The sequence below is a fragment of the Lissotriton vulgaris genome, chromosome 5 (genome assembly GCF_964263255.1).
Source record: "Lissotriton vulgaris chromosome 5, aLisVul1.2, whole genome shotgun sequence".
Taxonomy (NCBI): domain Eukaryota; kingdom Metazoa; phylum Chordata; class Amphibia; order Caudata; family Salamandridae; genus Lissotriton; species Lissotriton vulgaris.
Genome location: NC_141693.1, coordinates 361,004,229 through 361,026,105, shown reverse-complemented (window position 1 = coordinate 361,026,105; position 21,877 = coordinate 361,004,229). Strand labels below are relative to the sequence as shown.

The following is a 21,877-nucleotide window of genomic DNA, read 5'->3' as shown; positions in this document are numbered from 1 at the left end:
AACTGTTTTGTCCAGCAAACCTGGGGAGTACTCTGATGAAATAGGTTAGATAGACAAAGAAAGAAAACAGCTTTACTTGGGTGTTCCCTTCATTATTTTGGGACAATACCGAATTTAGTACAGGGAACAAAAAAAAGAATCTTGTGCCCTGTGTAGTGGAAGAAGGGCATATAGTTCTGCACCCACGGGTGGATCAGCGAGAACAGGCGGGTGCGAAGGGGGCAATTTGCAACGAGGACTTAGGACACCTCTCTGGACTGGACCCCTCTTACCTTCTTGCTGTAGTTGACCTCATACTTCCAGACACGGCTCAGTTGACGCTGAGGTACTATCCAGGACAGGCTGAGGGTGCTGCTGCTGCGGCTCTCCAGATTCACTGACGTCACCCTTGGTGGTTCTGGTGGACGAACAATGAAGAGGTTAAAATAGCTGCTGCGACAGGTACAGACACCACACACAACTCTAGCTAGAATTAATATAGGAATCCATGTCATAAGGATACCTGCTGTCCAGATCAGATGTTTCATTTAATAAATTATTTTTGTCCACTGTCTGAGTTCATTTAGTAAAATTAACCAAATTAAGATCACAAATCTCAAAATGCGCTCGTTTGTTTCAGGAACGCCTACGACGCAAAGGTCACAGGATAACCCTTAACCAAAACACCATGAATTCACTCAAACACGCCATTCTGCATCTGCACATACTACTCCTCTGGGGTCCACTAACCCTTGACATGCCGCGTGTGTAGGAGGCAGTCGAATGTTTAAGCCTGGACATAAACGCCCAGTCACCCTCAACATAGGAGGCTGCTCCAATCTAGGGGTGAGGGATGACAGGGGTGGCCAATAACATAGGGTATGGCGACAGGAGTCTCTCCGTCTCTTACCTGTCTGGTTGACGCTGATGCTGGCGGTGCCCATGCTGCGACTGTTGGTGAAGCTAGACACGCCATTACGCGCCTCTACAGTGAAGGTGTAATTCACATAGGGCTCCAGATCGAAGACTGTCAACGTGGTCCCCTTCAGTCCCTGTGGTGTCTCGGAGTAGCGCACACTGGAATCGCAAGGGTAGCACTCCCGTGCATCAGATCGGCACTGCTCACAGGTGACTGTGTACGTTACGTCCTTACGGCCACCAGAGCTACGTGGAGGAGACCACTTCAGGTCTACCTTGGCACCCAAACCAACAGCGATTACACCATGTGGGGGTGATGGGGGACCTAAAGAGAGAAGAGAGTAAAAGTCATACTGAGACGTAGCCCAAATCAAAAGCGGGACAGTAAAGCTTTAATCAAAAATGTAACAGCCAATACGACTAAGCGTGAAGAGTGCCACAGGGTAGGTGGGCAGAGGGCAAGCGGAACGAGGGCCAGAGGGCAAGCGGAAAGAGGGCCAGAGGGCAAGCGGAAAGAGGGCCAGAGGGCAAGCGGAAAGAGGGCCAGAGGGCAAGCGGAACGAGGGCCAGAGGGCAAGCGGAACGAGGGCCAGAGGGCAAGCGGAACGAGGGCCAGAGGGCAAGCGGAACGAGGGCCAGAGAGTATGCAGAAGAAAGCAAAGTATCAAGCAGAAGGGTGCCAAAGACCAAGTATGAGTCCCAAACAGCGGACCGAAGAGTGGAGCTCGAAATAGAAAATAACAAAAAAACACTGAAGCAACAGAAAGAGAAAGCCATTTCACAGCAACAAATATGCTTTAGATAGGAGGTCCTGGGACTGTTCCACCGCAGTCTAGACGATGGGGACAGCGGAGTGTAACAAAAATGGAAAAAAGAAAGCACTTACGAGTACATGGAAACGAAAGCGGATCCCCGGCAGCTCTAAAGTAGCCCTCCTCGCATGGGCAGGATGTGGCACCAGAGGCAGAGGGCAGGGTGTGCAGCGGGCACTTCAAGCAGGCACTGTCAGACGCATCCGCCTTGAAGTGACTGGGAGGACAGGCTATGGAGAGAGAGAAAGGGACAGTCTTAGGGCAATGATGAACATCACATTAGCTTCAATGCCATGCTCATTCAAGCCGACCTTTAACCCTGGGTGAGCACAGAATGCCTATGTGCATAAGGAAGCATCCATCCGGGATGGAGCTCGCACTACATAATGTCAGCATGAAATATTTTCACTATGAAACATAAGCAGTTTAACTGTGTCACCGTCCATATTTATGTCTAGATATTTTTATTGATTTTCTCTTGTACGAGAAGCGTAAGAATTAACAGTATAAAAATAACAGAACGTTGAACATACATTAATAAAACATAAAAGCTCTGGTATGCCCACAAACAGGGTCGGTGCAGTGACTGTTACTGCTCCAGACCAAATTAAATGTGTAGCCCCGCCGTGACGCCGGAAACCTGTGACTGACATTGTTTGGCGCCTCCTGCTGGTGGCACCCGAGGGGTCTGGTAGTCTTGCCCTGAGCTGGAACAGATCTTAGGCTTCAATGAAGGGAGTGCGATGATGACATTCTCTACTGTTTACATTAGCTGCAGCCCAGGGTTGTCTTTCTAAAAGCAATCGCTGCATATTTTCTGGTTACAGCTGCATCAACAAGGGGTGAAGTATTCATGAGAAAGCTGTCGGTTTGAAGAGCACTCGCTTGTATAGAAACAGTGTAGAAATCCCGCAGGGCAATAAACACAAATGTCATTATTCAATAATAAGACATTTTAAAAAAAAAGAAGGAGGCCACTACAGAAGCCGGACAGAGCCTTACTTAACCCACTCCCCACTGGGGAGCGCCCTGAAGCAAGACGTTTTCAATACAAGGCAGTGGGGCGAGTTCTTGCACCAGAATAGGGAGTGACAGTTCGAGATAAAGTTCATCCTGTCTGCCAGTCAAGTACAGCCGGGGCATGAGGGCAGGAGTGGAACAGGGGCGTGGCCAGCTCATAGGTCTCTTGCCCTTTTAACGTCGATAAAAGCGAACCTGGCTCAGGCTGAAGCATAGTCAGTAATGTATCATTTCCGATCCATTCGATGATTTGTAAAGGGTATTTGGGGGGTTAGGGAATCAGGCCGAAAGCCCAGTTAAAAATAATTTGTCACATACTGCAGTTTTCCTCACAGCAGGTAACAGCTGGTGCCCGGTGGGAGGGTGTCATCCCTTCGGTCTAGTTTTCAAAATAGGCCCGACACCCCCCTACCTTTCAGCCGTTTGAACGGGGAATAGACAGCACCTGTTGTAAACCCTGCCCCCAGCTCGAGCGCACAAGGCCGTCCCCACACTCAGCACACAGGAAGACCGGAGCTGGCCGAGGCCAGGGGACAACCACGGTGTTCATTCTGGGGACGGATGGCGCAGTGAACAACCCCACAGGGAAGCGACCTGCTGTCCCGCTAGCACTTCCGGGTTAGCGACTGTACTTTCCTGGCCAGGAACCTCTTTCTCAGCTGTGCAGGTCTTGGGGCAGCGAAGCAAACATGTCACTAACTGCCCAACCTGTGAGAAGCTGTCCCTTCACAGCACATGGCCACACTTTTGTTGGACTGACCACCAGCCCCACACCATTTGCGAGGTATTGACCCCCCCCACAGTTCTTCAAAGGCAGGCAAGGTTTTCCTCCCGGACAGTCCTGTCACTCAGTCACGGGTGGCCTGCGCCTGGGGTGAGAGAAGCGTGAATAACAGCTTCTCCCCAACAAACCACGAGCAGACAGTTTCTGAACTTCCAAACACGAAAGCAAAACTCTACGGTGTAGCTGTCGAGTCATTCAACAGGTCCAGAAAGAAGCCCTGCTCTTCGATTACCGATGTCAACTGTACACCATTCTGGTTACCCTATTTATAGGGATACCACCAACATGTCTTTATCCTCCTGGAAATGTAGCTTCTAGAACAGGACAAAATCCTCGTATTTACCCTCCAAGAAGTAACTAGCCCTCTGGCCTACATAACTGGTCCCATCACTCTGAATGAAACCCTCCGAACAGGATGTTTCAATAATAATGCGAAGAAAGAGGTCTCCGTATCTGGATAAGACTCAGGAGAGCTTCAGACGATGTACACAGTGGGAAACGACCTCCATTTTGCTCCTGGTTAATCCGCACCATGTTCACCTCAGATGTTCAGGTCACTTAATGTGTTCTTCCTTAATCGACTCTTCTTACAGGGCGTAAATTCACAACCCTGTAGGGATCCCTGGGATTTCTGAGTTTAAAGCAGTAGAATTTGCGATTAACTACATAACATGCCCTCTGCTCCGAAAGGTCTCACCTTCAGCCATCATCTTAAAGAAGAGGTCTTATCTTGTGCAATTTTCGTGCCCTCCACCTTGCTGGTGTTCAACAGTTTGATGCACCCTCCCCTTACAGATTTGCAGAGGCAGTCCTTGTCACCTAATTCTGACATACAATTATCTGCTTCCTGCTCATGCACTGGTCCATGAAAGTGTGCACATAAGCACAAATATTGGGTAACACTGCCGCGCGATGGCAAGCGTGGTACTCATGTTTGCAAGAGAAGATACTTATTTCCCTTTGATTAACAAAGTACCGATAGTATGGAAGTGACTTCACCTGCTACGCAAGTGTCTGAGGACAGAAGAGGATCCTCTCTAACACTTCCTGCTCCATTTTTACAGCTTGCACTAGAAACTACTTGCTGCTTAGTCACTGTCCCTGCAACCAGGAAAGGATCAGCTTGGACTTAAGGGTAATCTGCCTGGAGGATCCAGGACTGACTTTAACTAGGGTGTGAGCAAATATGCAAGCACAGGTCGTCACGCACACACGTTCTCACGGAACTACAACACAAGGGAAGAAGTTCTCAAAGAAAAATGTACTCTCTTGGTAAACAACCAAACATTGGTACGCAACCACCTATCTGTGACTCCAGCGGAAAAACCTCATCTGACCGGGGTGAATCCAGGACTAGCTGTGACAGATCCACTCCGACCACCCTTATCCACACCAGCAGTGTCTACAAGCAGGTCATGTCCCCATGTCGGTGTCACCTGATGCATGCTGCCCAATCCTTGAAAAACTGCCTATCGTCCAAGCACGGATTCCCAATTACAATTGGTTTACAATTCTAAAGCATCCCTTTCCTTAGTCCATGTCAATCAGCAGGTGGTTGAAGGGGGTTTCAGCCCTATACACAGGCACACAAGAGAGAGCTAGAGACAGTTTGTGGGGGGGAGATAATGGGTCTATTCATTAGGTTCACAAAAGTGCCAGTGTACCATATGCACAGAATTTAAAAGAGGACTTAGACCTGTGCGTGAAGGTGGGGCGGCAACGACCATCCAATATCTACTGTGTGGAAGATGGGGGTCCTTGCACACACAGCTCCAACCTAGAAATGTAATCACAGCCCCTGGGCGATATCAGAAAATTAGTGATAGCTTATTAATTGTATGCCAGTAACACAGCTGTTCCTCAAGTGCACAGGCACATCTAAAATAACTTTACCTTCCCTGCTCCTCCCCCCTAGCCACAGTGGGTGGTTTCACTTGTACAAGCCCATGAGGTCTGCCTCCAAGACCCATAACAACCTGGGGCTTTACTCGGGCAGATGTCCAACAACACACTGCACGGAATGAACTAAGGCCTAGCAACCCTGCAAGCAGCATCTCCGGAGTAGTGCAGAACCATTGCTACTACTATCGAGCGCGGGTGCGAAGAGCCTCACACTAAACACAGCCTAGAACAGGCAAGCGAGACTTCCACGAGTGAGAAGGAATCGTTGTCCCAAATCCAGGCTTTACTGAACCACTTCAGTGTCCGCCCAACAAGACAATCTTTCTTATGTTTTGGAGGAACTTTTACGTTTCCAAGGATGCCTCAAAGAAACCCTCCTTCCCCCATGCAAAGCTGATTAAAGCACCCTTCCTCTCCATGCCTCCAACACTAACAGCCCCCTTCATTAAGCAAACTTAATAATGCTAGCCGATTCACTACATTATGCAAAGGAAAGGAGACATTATAATCCAAATTTCAGCCAACCCCACCTCCTCCCAAGAAGAAATGCCTCTTAATTCACTGCTGAAGTCTAGTCCACTTAGCTTCTGTTGACAGAGGCCCCATATTCCCCGCTTTCGTCTTTCTTTCTTGGAAGGGGCTGGAAGGGGGTGGGGGGCTGGCAGGAATAAGTGACAAGAGCTGATCCCCCATTTTCCCAGGATAGATTGGCGGAGGGGTCTGCGAGGCCTGTTGACCCCCATTCAGCGACAGACAGGCACACACAGGAACAAGTGTAGGGGATTAGGAAGATGAATGGCGTAGAGGGGGGCGACAATGGCGGAGGCAGGGGAGGGGGCAGCACGTCGGGGGGAGACCGCGGGCACGGGAGCGTGTGAAGGATGGATACGGGCATCTGTCAGCAGCCCGAGAAGGGGCGACAGGACTCGAATGATGAGGGACAGCTGGTGGCAGCCCCCAATAGAATGCTGACACCAGCGGCCCCTCCCTTCCAGGAGACCCGAGACAAACCCCTGCAGAGTACAAACACAGTCCTGAGACGCAGAACACCAACACTCCTCATCAGCCAAGTACCAGTGCGGTGTCCTTCCGCAATCCTGGCCCTGCAACATAATCCCTGCTCTTCTTAATGCCAACCCTTCACACTTACGGAATAACCTGCCTGCCCCTTCCAGAAACAGCACTGCCGGGCTCTGAAACACCCTAATTGCCCCTCTAAATTCCAGATACTGTCCCTTTTCAGAATCATTCCATCCTGGCACTGTCCAGACCCCGCGAATGCAGGTGACTGCATCAACAGTATCCATTGGTACTCAATCAAGTGTGCATGCGCGTTTCTCACTGGGACGCAGCTGCTTCGCGCAAAGGCAAGAAACCAGACTGCTGCTCACACCAATAGGATTACAGTTGTGCAGGCGTCACACCACAGGAAGGCAGAGGCTGCAACCCCGAAGGAAGGAAGCCCTGGATCGTGGGCCGCCATTGTGGGCCATTTGCACCACTTTCATGTGGAAGTGTGAACTTCCGCTTCAGCAGTCCCCGAGCAGGAACCGCTTGACAATGGCCACCGTCCCTGGGGCAACTGAACCACCTAGTCCCAATGGCAACCCCCCTGTCCAATGTCGCATTGTAAATAATTGATTGAGCGTTCACTCTCAGCAGAGAGTCGTGTAGATTGTGCACTCCTGATTACTCAAGTTGTATAAATTCACAAGTTAAAGGTGATCAGCATGCACGCTTTCTGAATGTCTGCCTAGCATGAGCTGTATATGTGTAAAGAGTTGCCCATTGGAACTTGGCCTCTTTACACATATTTACTCTCAGCCAGGACTATGCATGGTGACTGCCCTGCAGAGCACAAATGCACTAGTGTGATAACAGTAGACACAGCAGAGTAAGCCTTACTGCACAGAAACCAATTCTATGGATATCAAAAACATAATGGGACAGTCTAAATTGCTGTGAAGCTAATCTGATAACCGCCTCCCAACATTTCTAATTCAGAATTTTTTTTTTCCTTTCCTTAGAAGGTATACACGTGATAATCTTCGCTGGACAAGTCCTTCATAGACAAGGTATATATACACATGGCGCGGCATTGGACTCACAGACCAGGTCTACCTGTTAAGGCAGCCATCCTAAATGCAGTGTTCGCTATCAAGGTAGCCACTTTAGAAAGCACCATTCTTCCTGCCAAGATAGAAGCTTCCATAACCTAATTAGGAAAGCAGTCTCTTCAGGAACAATTTCACCTGTCACTTTCAAAGTAAGATCGGGAGGAAGGCAGACTCTTTCTAGGTTTTTGGGGCTCAGACAGGTATAGTCAGTCACAGAAAGAGAGCCTGTTTACATCTGGATGTTTAACAAATTCCGCCCAATGTCGGTTTCCAACTGAAAACCAATGCAAAGTTTCATGTGGACAGACCTGCTCTTTTTGTGGGCTAACAAAGGACCAGATTCCTATAAAACAGCTCCTGACCACTAGACACCAACAAGCTCCAGTGGCTAACATACAAGGTTTTTCTCTTTGCCAAGAATCCAACTCTTGTGGTATTCAATTCTCTTTTAAACTCAGTGATCCTTGCATGCAAGACCTGTCCTGTTGCCAGGAGAAGTGCCACCCCTCAGAATCTCTTTGCTGCTTGGAGCTCTGCTACGGCCCCAAACCGGAACTTCTTGGCTCTGCTACTGCTGGCCTACCAAGTCATCCACTCTGGCAGTTCAAAGGACAAGGCTAGCAGCAGAGCAAAGTAAGGGGCGGGACTTATGATTGGGGCAGCGTTCATCAGGGAAAGGCAGACTTGCCCATGGCTAAGTCAAAGCACATCACATGCTGACATGTAGGATCACACGCTGACATGTAGGGACAGGGAGCATAAGTTAGGGCATACAAACCCATATTACTCAACTGGAATCAAACAACTCACATCTCCAGGCACAGCACTTTGTCGACATATTCATATATTTTTACATGTTTTAAATTGCACATCCCATCCTACAGCCCTAGGGACATTAAACTCAGGGCCTAGCAGTATCTCAGATGTTCTTAACTTTGCACGGCCTAATTTTGAGCAGAATTTTGTACAGAGTAATGAGTCAACTCGCACAATATTTAAGACTGCACTCATTTTAACATGTCTGACATATCTCTCGATCTAGGAAATGTTCTTATTTTAATGGGCCTTGTTTTAACACAGTGACTTTATTGTAATGTCCGTGTTATTTATGCTGCTTATAGGATTTTAAGTAATCACATAATAAATCTTTGATGGATTGATTACTGCCCAAAGTCTGAATCTCTCCGCTCCCTGGAGCTCTGCCTCTTTCCAGCCCAGATTCCCTCGGCTCCCTGGAGCTGTGTCATTACCCCAGCCCGGTGGCACAGCTGCTAAGCTTTGCCCAGGCCCAGCCTTCCCCACTGCCTGGCAGTCTGGCCAAGCCACTAAAATATGCATAGCATCAGCAGTAACCCACTCCCCTCCCACCGCATACTAATAAAGGGCTTATTGCATTTTTCAGAAACCATGTTGACACAAGATTATATAACGTGCCATAAATTTATTAAAACGTTCTGTTGCCAACGCTTCTGAATAAACGGTTCGCAAATGAAGGCAATTTTCCTGCTACGTTGTTTGCAAAGCAAAGTGCTTAAAAGAAACCAAGACCCGCCCACTCTGCCGACACCACTGTCCTGGCAGAGGCGGAAGAATTACTCTATGATTGACATTGATACTGGGCGGGGCCGCACATTCAACACAGGCAGGATGTGATGCGTCAGTGTCTAGCGTCTGACTGGTGATTACCCGGTGCGAAACTTGCAGACAAGTGCTTTTAATGTCCACAGGGCCAACTCAGCCTTTCATTCTCCTATGGTGGATAAAAAGGATAACCTCTGCTAGCAATAGATATGACTTAATAGCTAAGGCATGATAAAAGTTTGGGAGTCTGTGCTTGAAGTGCTTTAAGCCAATGAGGTAGGTGTTCCTGCGTGCTAGATCAATAATGGTGGCTTATGGAAATGTCACGCCCCCATTGTACAGTGAGCTGTGATTTCGCCAGAAACGCTAGGTAGTCAGAAGCACGAGGACGGAAACATCCCGAATGAGCCAAGAGGTCCCGGGCTCGGCCAACAGGAAGAGAGGGAATGTCGGGACACTTCCGAGGCGGATGAGATGGTATCGGTCCCGGATGAGTGTTGGAAGGCGCGGAAGGAGGGCCTTCTAGGGACGTCCGGAGCCAGCACTCAAAGGCGGTGCTGTGCGTCATGGGAGAATATCTGCCATGGAAAAATGTGTCACGCCATTACAGCCTCGCTTCGAGACCCCTTACGCCCGCCGACGTTCACCCCGGAAGTCTTACTGTAAAACGACCCCTTCTGACAAATTACGTCAGAGGCAAATTATTCTTTCATTAGTGAATCTGTGTCACAGGATTGTAATCCTCATACCGCTCCTCCAGCCCCCTCCCTCCGACAAAAACGTGCCACAAATGAAACACTCAGATCCACAAGAAAGAATGCTCTGACAAAGTCACGAGCAAATCACACCCTCAAAGAAACAAGAATCTCGTACTGCAAGGAAATAATACCATGAAAGAAGCATTTCGACAGAAGAGCAAGAAATGACTGGGTGATGCGTTCATTCTGTAAAAGACACTAAAACGACACGGATCAACACTGGAATTTGTGGTGCTCCATGCAAAGTGACCATATGCCACCCTGTATCCAGACAACAGGACCACAGTGGATGCTCTTAGGGAACACTGGTGCCACCTGGTAGCTGGCGGCCTGGGCAGCTGCCTCGAGAACTGGAGGAAGAGGGGCAGACGGAGAAGACTGCAAGCTGGGCAGGTGGGCCAAGCAACCCCAGGAGCTAGAGAAATAGCAGTGCCAGCGTGGAAGTACTGCTGAGCCCAGAGTGGGGGTGCCAGCAATGTGGTAACGGAAAAAAGCCCTCGCACCAGCCTATGAGCCCATCGAAACTCTAATTGCAGAGCGGGGAGAGCAGGATGCAAGGGAACAGACAGGGACGGGGGCCAGGACTGCTACTGGAACAGGGCCATAGAGATCAAGGAAGAGGCAGAAGGAAGTAAGAGTAGGGAGCCAGGCTCAGAGGAGAGGGAGAGGAAGAAAATGTGACAGAGCCACAAAGGAAACGAATGGGGAAAAAAAAAAAGAGGAATGGAAGGCTTAGCAAATAGGAGAGGGAGTGAGAAAGACTGCCGAGAAAAGGAAGGTGCAGAAAGAGGCAAGAGGGAGAAAGAGCGAGTAACAGACAGCCCAAATAGGATAAAAAGGTACCGAGGTATAAGCACACGAAAGACAAACAGCACCAAGTCAACAGTAGGCATTTGTCCTGTGGCTCAACAATATCCGAGTTAGAACAAATAAGTGGAAAGGATAAGTTTACACAACTTAAACAGCCTATATGGACCGGGAAAAGCAAAGCAACAGTGCTAGTCCTCAATAAACACTGAAAGCCAATACGAGAATAGATAGGTGAGCAGGCTGTACCAGGAAAGCGAAGGAAACACTTAGGAGAGCTCTGACATTTGCAAGGCAAGCCACACTTTGCTAGGGAAAGAAATAACTCCACTAAGTTTAAACTACAAGCAAGGCATTCCAAGAAGAATGACACGGAAGCTAGGCTTGGCAGGGGAAACTCCAAACTAAGACCAGGTGAGCCAATAAGGGCCAGGTAAACCAAAACCCAATAGCACCACAGAGAACTAGGAACATTAACTGGTTTGGTAGGGCTATATGTATAAACCTGTAGGTCAGGTAAAGCAATATGAAAGGGTGTTACACAATGAAATAGGACAGATGGAAATTATTTATATTTCGAACACTCCACATTGTAACTTGGCTCATTGTATTATGAGTGGCAATTCAATGTGGGCTGGTAGTAGAAGTCCACCGTTACACTTAGTGTTGCATGGGTAAGTATAGGTAATTGTGTGACAAGACAAATCACACCACTGTATTGGTTTGTGCACTAAATTATAAGTTGTGGCCAAGGAGGGTGATAAAAGCAGAATCTAAGAGTCCGGTGCAGAAGCAAATGTGCAGTCACATCCTATTGCTGGATGGCACAAAGTGGGATTTATTCCCCAGAGTTGGCAGGAACCTGCAAGCCAACTGCATTCTGCGTACCCGACCAGAGTAAGAGGATGCCCGCGGCTGAGATACCAGGTTAGAAGGTCACACCAGATGTGGTCTATGATGCAACGAGTGGACTGTGGAGGAGCAAGATGGCTGCATTGGTGGGACTGTGGTGTGTGCAGGGATCAGAAAAGGATACCGTCATCATAATGAAAACCTTGTGTCAAGAAGTACTGATAGTCACTACCCCCAGCAACTACTGGCCACCTAGAATTTCAGAAAGACTCAGGGCAATGAAATTCACTCTCGTCTCGGACACCTGGCCTAGCACAGACCTGCCTGAATGAAACCAACTACTTCATGGCATCGGTTCTAGAGCGGAGGTCATACTCTCAAAACTACACCTGGTGCAGAGTGAAGAACGTTTCACTGGCCAATCAAAAGGCAACCTCAGCAGTCACTCACGAGGGCTGTCGAGGGTTCTTTTCCAAACATGGACTGCTAGGGAAGGGTTGCTGGGACCCCAGAGAGCAGCTCTTCAGAATACACTGGGCAAAGCTTTAAAACGGTACCCGGTGGCAGCATGTACATCTTATAAAAACTCGAGCTGGCACAGGCCTGGTTTGTTTAATACCCTATTCTACACAAATCAACTACTTTCACCACAGAACGCTGTACATTAAGCGCTTTGGGGCCCACCCTCAGCTCAGCTCAGCCTCCTAGTCTCAGAGGGCCCCTTGGTTCTCTACTGCTGAGGAACCGTAAAAATGATCTTGCTGGTTCACCTAGACTTCTATCTCAGACTGAACTTTTTACTGTCCGTCCTCCTCTTCTCCACCATACTACCCATACTCCCGGCTCTGCCCAGAGTATCATATTTTGTAAGTGGTGATCAGAGACGAATTGGCTCAAAGTTGACAAATCACTGTGAAATTAGGTAAATGCAGTTGACCGTGCTAAATCAATGTACACAGCCGTGGTATATCGCTTTACATTACATTCAGCAGTTCCAGACCAGCGTGCATGCCAGTGGGCAGGGTTAAATCACCACTGATTAAAATGTGCAGCGTTATGTCATTGTATGTGTAGAATGACATCACTGCACATTTAAGTGTGCAGTATAAGCAGACGTCATCGCGGAATACTCCAGACATGCGTGACAGACTAGCCATTCCAAAGGACAGTGACTTATCCGTGTGTATTCCAAGAGCCACCACTGCAACAGTTCGTCGTACTACATTCTACATTCCAGTGGAGAGTGATAGTTCATTGGCTATTCCACTGGACAGTGACAGAACATTGGCTGTTGCAAAGGGCAGAGCTAGGTCAAAGGTTGCTCCAGTGCGCACCTACAAATCCCTGTCGGTTGGTTCTGTGCGCATGCGCCTGCCCCTACATTCTGATTGGAGCACCTCTACCAGCCGCTCCAGTCTCGTGCACCAGGAAGTGGTGGAGCAAGCCCAGGCACGAGGCCCCTCCACCCACTACAAACCTGTAAAATGTCTAACACGGCACCTGGTGCTGTGGAAACTCCTTCAAGTAGCCGGCTTCCTGGCCCGAGGGGCCTGCGTTTGTGAGGGCTCAATTACTGCTGGCGAAACAGCCGGAGCCAGGTAGAGGCACCTGTCTAAGCTCACACAGAAAGCCTGTGTCTGAGCCGTGACGCACCAACGTGAATGTTTTAGCCACTTTACAACTCTACGGTTTAGTGATGTGCTCGGGAAAGTTCGACGCCGAGGGGCGATGGTAAACCGTGATACACCGAGGCACATCTCGGTTGATGAGAGAGAAAGAAAAAAAAAAAAAAAGAAGGGGAGGGTGACAACAAGAATTCCTCGTCGACAGATTGAACTTGGAAGAGGCAGTCCAACAATCGGCCACCAGGAAGTGGGGTTTTTACCCCCTTCTATCCGATGGGGAAAGGGCCCGGACCGGTAGCAACAGGAAGTGCGTCACAGGGTGGGTCGGTCGGCCCGCAGGCATCCGATGACGCGCTGCCTGCCGTTGACCACGCAGAGTTAAGTGGTGGGGATTTTTGAGCGAGTGGTTCAAGGAACTACTGTCACAGTCCATGGGGTGGGCAGGCCCACTGGAGAAGCTGTAAATACGGTGGGGAAAAAATGGTACCTCAGAGGGACGGGAGACTGGGGCGGCCTGGTAAAGAAGTAATTAGGTCCAGAAAAGGCCGGGTCACTTGGGCAGGGGGCGTGACTGGCGGTTTTGGAACCAACCCGACGCCCACCTCAAACTGGGCATACAGGTTTAGACTGTGCAGGGTGTGCGGGCGAGAGGGAGTTATTGTGAAAACAGAAAGGAAGGACTGAAGGGGGAGAACTGAGTGAAGAGGACAAATATCGAATTAGGATGAAAAAAAACGGCTAGAGGGGTGGTGAAGGAGAGAGAAAGATTGGCTGGTTGGACAAGGATAGTGCTGCAGAATGAAATATGGTGGAAGACCTCACCCAGAGCCCTGCCGCGCCTCTGGCGGGGAGCATTGGCCTCGAAGCAGGCTAAGGGTCAGGTCTAAAGGTCCGTCAGACACTCGTGGTACCGGAGGCTCCTGTTTTGCTACACTATCTCCGCCTTGACACGTCCAAAGCCTGACGCTCCCACTTGGAACTAGACAGCTCCGTATCTACAACCCACAACCCCCGACCCCTCCGCCTTTCTTCACAGAAGCCAAGGCACAGGCCGATTTTAAGTCCAAGAAAAAAAAAAAAGAAATATTGATGCATGTTCTGAAAACACTTGTATTGCCAAATACAAGCAATGCATTATACTACAAAAGGAATTGTACAGTTTGTAAGGAGAGGAATGCAGTAGGGCGGCCCCGGCTTCCTCAGTGAAATGAAGATGCCTTTGAAACGGTGAACTAGTGCTGGTGTAAATTCTATAGCACACCTGCGTTTTAGCGGTGCCGAGCTCGCTCTAATTGTAATGGTATTTATATAGCGATTACTACCCCTGACGAGGCGTCGATGCGCTTTACAACGCGCAGCACAGTGCTCCGGAGATGAACTGCCCAAGCAGCAGGCTGCAGCAAGGTGAAATAGCCTCGTCCTGTATACCGACGCGGCCCACCCCCGCCCGAACCCCCTGCATCCTTCAAACACACACACACACCCCTCCTTCAGCCCTCTTCATTATCTGCAGCCCCTTCACCAGGGCACATTCCTCAGCACTGCGCTCACCGGGGAGTTACCACCGAGGCTCCATCTGCCGGGCTGGGACAGAGGGCCATTGTAGCAGGGGAGTTGGGGGTGGGAGATGTAGGGGGGTATGGAAAGCGGGGGTGGGGACCCACGTGTCTCCAAGGAGCTCATCCTTCTAGCTAAACAAGTAAATGCAAAATCTACTGGAGACAAAGTAAACAGAAGGCGATGTCCTACGGAAGCTGGTAAGCAAACCCACAATCACCCCCCCTCCGGGGATACACAGGCTGGTTTATGTATGCATTCTTATAGGCCTGCATCTCTAGGCGGGCGGGGGTGGGGGTCGTCACTCTACACTACTGTGGCGTGAATTGAGATTGACTTGGCCCTATTCCAACAAGCCATCCACAAGCAGAGGGCTCTTTGTAATTGGCCGCTCTTTGGTGACCCCGGTCACCTGTGAACAACAAGAGAGATGCTCAGAACAGTAATTCTGGTTGTATTGATAACTCCTGGCAAGGCAGACCCTGTGGCAGCAGTCAGTAAATACACCGCACCCTAGCAGAACACATTTTTAACCAACACCACCTACATATGATATGGGCAGTCTCTGTAATTCATCAGAAAAACTCCCAGAAAATATAGCAACATTTTGTGGGGGTTTGGATCTTTTTTTAAATCTTTCCACAAGACAAAAATCACCAGTTTTTTCCAAATGCACTTTTTACTCCCGAAAAGGGCTTATTTGAAATGAGGAATGTTAACTCTGACCAGGCTACGCACACATGGGCACACGGCCTAGCCCCCCGGTACTGTGTGCCGTAGGTACAAGCAAAGAGCCTGGAGATTTATCTGCAAGGGATACTTACCTTGTTAATGGATTCAGAAAAGAACACCTCTATAATTACTGAACCATATTGGGCTGGGGGTTTATATACATATACACATTGTTCCTTATACTTATATAGGTATTCCATTAAGAGGGAGAGGCAGTACATTCTAGCAATCTTCCAACCTAACCAGTGTTGGTGTCAAGTGGGATGTCTCTGTGCAGTGGTTCGGGATGCAAGGCCTCTGTTTAACCTGCGTCTGCTAGGATACTCTTACCCTTCCGGGGAGATGAAACTCGCGCTCTTCCGAAAGATTGAGGTCGGTGTGAGTAAGAATCTTTCCAGTGCAATGTTTGCCCAAAGGCTAGGGTGACCAGATTTTGAGATGCAAAATCTGGGAGAGGCCCCACACAGAACATAGAAGTAGAACTAAAGGTGGACTATGATCAAGGTATATAGTCGACCTATGCCGGTTTTGCTGTAGCCTTGTAAGTATATATGTACTTTTTTAATATATAAATACGGCACACATTTACAAGGCTACATGACCTTAGCTGTGGCAGGATCTCCACCCTCAGCACCCCAGCCCTCCAACCAACTCTGTCTCCCCTCTGCTAGGAGCACGCAACGGACCTCCAGTGCCACTTGAAGAGAAAGATTAATTTCAAAAGTTAAATTCAGAAGACGCCAAGAGTCTTTCAATTTTGCTTAGCAGGAGTTGACATTTGTCCCAAAAACTGGGGTATGTATTTAAATTCATAAAAAGTGTTGGGAAGCCCGGACAGTCCTATGAAAATTGGTACTGTTTGGGGAAATCCGGAATGTCTGGTCACCCTACCAGAGGACCTGTGTGCTCTTTCTCCTAGAGGTTCTAGCTCTCAGGACTCCAGGGATGGATATAAGCAGATAATCAGACATGTACACACGTATCCAGGGATAGATCAAAAGAACAAGGCACAGTTCTGCTCTCATATTACAAGCCCACCCTAAATAGGATACTTTTTCATTCTAAACCCTCACCAACAGGACCATCTTCGCCATGCTGAAGTGTTTCTGGAGAAGAGTAAGTGCTTTACTGATCAATGTAGGTTACTGAGCACCACTGGATTATGACAGATTCTCAAAATTATCAATAAAAATGGAAACTAATGTTATCAACATTTGTTATATGTACATTTATTATATGGACATCTTGAAGGTCTGGCATGGATCAGGCTCTAGTAGACGCAGCATGGAAGCCCCTATGCCATGCTAATAACGCTTATTACCATAAAGAAGTATGGAGAAAATCATACCAGCCCGACAGTGAGGTTCCTTTCTATGATTAGTACATGAAAACCCATCTTTTTCTGAGAAAAAGAACATGCATCAAACCAGAGGGGACCAACATAATTGAGTAAGCGCTGGATCCACCCAGATTTTCCTGATAACCCCTATGTAAATGATTTCCATTTTTGTTAATGGCAATAAATTTATCTTACATGGATATTCTGAAAAGCTGACCCGGCTCTGGCCCTTGGAGTGTGGGCATATACTTTCCTCAATATCAGGAAGATAAAAAGAGCTTAAAGTGGGGAAAAGGGTCTTCTGACCCTCTCACACACACACCTCTTAGCCACCGACTTTCACTGCAAGGAAGCAGATTCAACTACATGCAAGTTAACCAAAAAATATATGTATAAATGGTATTCACAAGATATTGGTTTTAGTTGATACGATCAATCCACTTGCCTTAAGAAGCAATGTCTGAGTGAGCGTTGGCACATGTAGGCATGTTAAAATATGGGATGATTTGACGTCCTGGTTACGAAGTCGTACGATTGATGTATCAATCGACACAAAACAAAGTGGATGGCGGCCTGATCAGCTGGTATGAGAAGACAGGGCTGAATCAGGTGTCCAAAAAAAGAGGTGTCCACAATCGGTGCAGTGACCACCCTGATGAATCTGCCAAAAGCATTGGGGCAGTGAAACATGTCGGTATCAGGTATTGGTATGCATTATTAAGCTACCAGCCGTTTTAATTCACCAGCACACACTAATACGAATAATAAAGATATATAGTGAGTGTGTCTGATGATTTTATGTCACTCGTTTATGTTGGTCACACCAGTTGGCTATTGTTATAAGCTTTCTGTCTAGCACCTCTTTACACGCAGTTTTGCTTTTGTGTTGTACATTTTCTGTGTTTTGTACACGCATTTCTTTTTGGATTGGAATGGCAACCGATTATGAGAAAGGGGCATAGAATTGGTAAAAACATCTGCCAAGTTCCCCCAGGGATCTTTTTTGTGAATGGATTGATTAGAGTGGAGGGCGATCCCTTTTGTATCTCTTTGTTCCCTCTTGGCTCCTTTTGTGTTATGGTATGTTAAAATAGGCCACAACAGTAATTTATGATGGCATATTCTATTAGTATTCAGGAAGGTAAGTGGAAAATGAAATACATACTTTCCAACCAGAGCTGAATTTGCAAATAAATAAAGCAAGTGCAGGAGCCCTAAGGTTTCCGTTGAGTCCAACACTGGAGCGGCAAATGCTGGCTTTCTGAATGTCAAGGCGGCCTGGGTTTGATTCCACTTCGTGCAGCTTTTTTCCACCACACAACACTTCCTGTCTCTCCCTCTTTTTGCAGGTTGTTTTTCATCCCCGCCTTCTCCATTTGCCACTTTTCCTATCTTTACCTTCATTTTTTTCACTACCTTTTTCGGTCTCGCTCGTGCATTGGGTGTAAGTGAGTGAAGTAGTGTGGCTCACTGGTTAGAGGCGGCAGACCCGAGAGCAGAGGACGGCCCGGGACCAGGGTTCGATTCCCGGCGCGGCAGGTTTCTGGACCAGTGTCAGCGGACTCGATAATTCTCTCGCCTCGGTGCCCACTCTGATCAGCGATCACACTTGGCAACTCTGGGCATTAGCTTGCCTCATCTTCACTAACGGCCCCACCAGACCGCCGGGGATGCCTGGTCTCACCCTGGAGATACCCATTAAGGGACCATCTCTCAGGGAAGCCAGGAAGGGTTTCGCAGCGGTCGAAGCGCCTTGGGACCCTACGGGTAAGTAGTGCGCTATATAAATGCCAATACATTTACATTTATATTTACAAAGCTGATGATGAAAATAAAAATCATCCCTGGTACCCATCCCTGGTACCAACGCTACTGATTTAAGCATTTTGCAACAGCATAAAATGTTAAAACATATATTAAAGTGATCATACAACGTTTGGGGGGTTAAGACGGTGAACCCCAACTCCCTTATTAACAATGGCCATCTGTGAGGGCGCTGCCTTGAAACGCTTGCCTTGTAGCGCCTACTGCACTTCCTGGGCAACAGCACGCCACTGCACTGGAACGGTGTCAGCTGGCTGAGATATGTTTCCGTGAGGTTGAGTCTGGCCACAGTGCTCAAAGGCCACGCTAACGTGATGCCATTCACTGCTCACGAAGACATCAGGGTCTAAAGCTCTTGGAGGTTTTAGAACAGTTAAAATCATGCCTCTTTTCGGACACACAGTGTTCACAACCATGAAACACGCATACAATTGCCAATCAGCGGGGATATCGCGACAGATTAATCCCGAAGTCGGTGTTGCAGACACAAGTGAAGCAGTCGCTCTCCTTTCATGTTTCGTCTTCCTTTCTCAGTCCCCGTGTAAGCCGACATCGAGTGTTTGTTCCCACAATAACAGCTGAAAGAGCCAATACTGTTGTCTCCCTCATTCGCCCACCCCCCGTCGCCCCTCCCCCACGCCTGGAGGGTGTTTTATAGCTTGTTCTGCATGTCTTAAGAAGTGTGAAAGGGCGGATTTACCAGTGGAAGGGGCCCCGACAGGGCCTCCTCGTCTGCCGTCATGGTTCGTGGCAGGGAAGGGGTGCGGTGCCCCCGAAGGGGGGCTTAAGAGGTTAACAAGGCCATTAATGCATAGGGCGAGGTGGGAACAGGGTGTCCAGCCAGCCCGGAGATTATGGCACTGCGGTCTCGTCCTCCACACAGGGGGTTAAAGTGCCGAATGAGAGGGCGCGCGATTAAGGAATCACGCCCCGGAAGGTGCATTTAAACCTCATCCAATCACTGCCTGGGGAGTCAAAAGGAGAGAAGGTTCTGGCGCCCCAATCAATCTAGGCCCTTGTTAATCGAGAGACCGCCAATTAACATACAAACACACCCGATAAATGTGAGACTAGTTAAACCGCCGCTACACAAACGTAGTTGAGTGAATGGGCTGGGAAAGGTTTCCAGAAACTGAAAGACCCCTTCTGGTTAAGGTAAACGGGACAAGTTTACCGACAGGAGCCATTTTATGATACAATACCCCATTTTACAAACTCGAAGACAGATTATTAAAGAAACACTTTAGAATATGGTTTTGTGCAAACGTATTAGGTTTGCTATCCTCAACCCCTCCCCCATTGTACTTAGTGTGAGAAGGGCAATCTGCCTTTACACCACATCTCAAAAACAAACAATCCTGAAGGGCAATGTACAAAGACGGAAAACTAAATTTAAATTAAAAAATATGCTATTAATGGACCCTTTCCATAAATATTTTGTGCATTTTACAAACTTGAAAAACTGTACTTACATGTTGAGCTAAAACTAATAAACCCTAACTAAAGTAATAGAAACATATTCTTGCTCAGGAGCACGCTGGATGCAAAGTTTAGAGTAGGCGCACATGTTCCCATTCTACCAGCCAGATGGATCTCATTGAATGTTTTCATGGCCTCCCATTTCTATGCATCCCACCTGCCTCTGCCATCCTCCTCCTTTTTCTCCCCATGCACCCCCTCCACCAGGGTGTAGGACCCTTCATCATTGTGCTTAACCAACACAAAAGCCAAGCTGTCTTACCTTGGCAGGCTTCCAACACCCGCTCGTAACCAGGCTGGCAGCGGCACTGCCCGATGGGCACCAGCCACTCTCCATCGCCGTTGCAGTGCATCATGGGCTCCTCTGCCGCCACAGCATGCTCAACGCAGGCCCCGCGCACCTTGGTGAGAGGCTGCGAGTCAGCCCCAGCAATGGTTTCAGGAAAGGCGGCCAGGTTCTGCACTAGGGCTGGGCACTTCTTGTAGTATATGCGGACAGACAACAGTGCAATGCAGGCACCAATGTCCTGGAAGGCTAGATAAAAACCCTTGCGGCTAAGTGGCCCAACTGGGCGCACCTCCACATTGATTTTGACATTACGAGATGCAAAGTCATCCTTAATGGTGATCTCGTCGGGTGCAATTGTGTCGATCTTGGTAAACTGGCGCTTCTGGAAGTTGGTACCATAGTCCACATCAGACTCTGCATAGTAGAGGTTGAACGTCTCCTTGCAAGAGCCAGCACCTCCTGGGAAGCTGTTGCAGTCGCGGACGGTGAATTGCAGCTCTACAAAGATGCGCCTAGCCTCGCTGCGGTAGATCCAGTTTGTACGCAGCCAGTTGTCCTGGTCCCCCTCTAGCACATTGCAGACAGAGTAGATGTAGATGAGGGATTCGTTCATCACGTTCTGGAGCAGGTCCCACTGCAGCATAGGGAGAAAGAGAAGCATGAGGCTGGAGGAAAGAGGTTGGCCACTCCTCACCACCTAAACCCAGCACCCACTGCAGCAATGAGGCATGATGCTGAATAGACCACAAACAGCTCCGCTCCTCTCCCAACCCAAACGCATACAGACATAAGGTCAGAAAGACCACAAATTGCAGCTCCCCTAACACTCACATCACGCAATGTACCAAGGAGAGGGTTATGGATGGATAGAGACCACTCCGCACACCAAGCATCCCGCACAAACTCAGGACCCGAGGCAGCTAGGAGGCCTTACTACAGAGAAAACCCACTCAACTCAGCTCACTTTATCACAAACACCCAGTACACGTAACAGCAAGAGAGGAATTACGCCAGATGATGAATAAATAACTTACTTAAGTTCCCTTAAAATACAAGACCCACTATAGCTGGGGCAGAGAGGTGTAAAGACCAGAAAACATAAAAGTCCACTCACAGCAGCTACCCACTGGCGCACAAAACTCAGACCGGATTGCAGGAAGAATAGAGGGGTATGACAACCAGGCAACAAACTGCTAACCACAAAACCCATGAAACTCCCACAGCCACATAAACACCCACAGTAGCAAACAGAAGCATGAAGATTACCCAAGACCATGAACTACTGCATGGGTTCGCCAAATCCAACACCCCCGGGGCCTGTAAATCAGAAGCCATTCACCATTACCTCTCCCCCCATTACCAAACAAGCTACTGCAGAAAACGAGTTAGAAGAACCATGCTTGCTCCAAAATAGTATTTTTCGCCCTAGTGAATACTTTGTACAATCCTCCTGTCACTTCACTCACTATAATCTCTAAATATCCCACCAAAAAAAGGAGAGG

General features: G+C 48.4%; 1 protein-coding gene across 1 annotated transcript in view; it reads right to left on the bottom strand.

The window, feature by feature from the left end:
- EPHA2 (EPH receptor A2) overlaps nucleotides 1–21,877 on the bottom strand; it is a 53,250-nt gene that overhangs the window by 15,457 nt on the left and 15,916 nt on the right. Inside the window, exons 3-6 of the mRNA XM_086921680.1 lie at nucleotides 20,349–21,009; nucleotides 1,784–1,939; nucleotides 890–1,222; nucleotides 273–397 (exon numbers count right to left, since the gene is read on the bottom strand). Of these exons, the coding sequence (XP_086777806.1) occupies nucleotides 273–397; nucleotides 890–1,222; nucleotides 1,784–1,939; nucleotides 20,349–21,009 (1,275 nt within the window). The remainder of the gene's footprint in view (nucleotides 1–272; nucleotides 398–889; nucleotides 1,223–1,783; nucleotides 1,940–20,348; nucleotides 21,010–21,877) is intronic.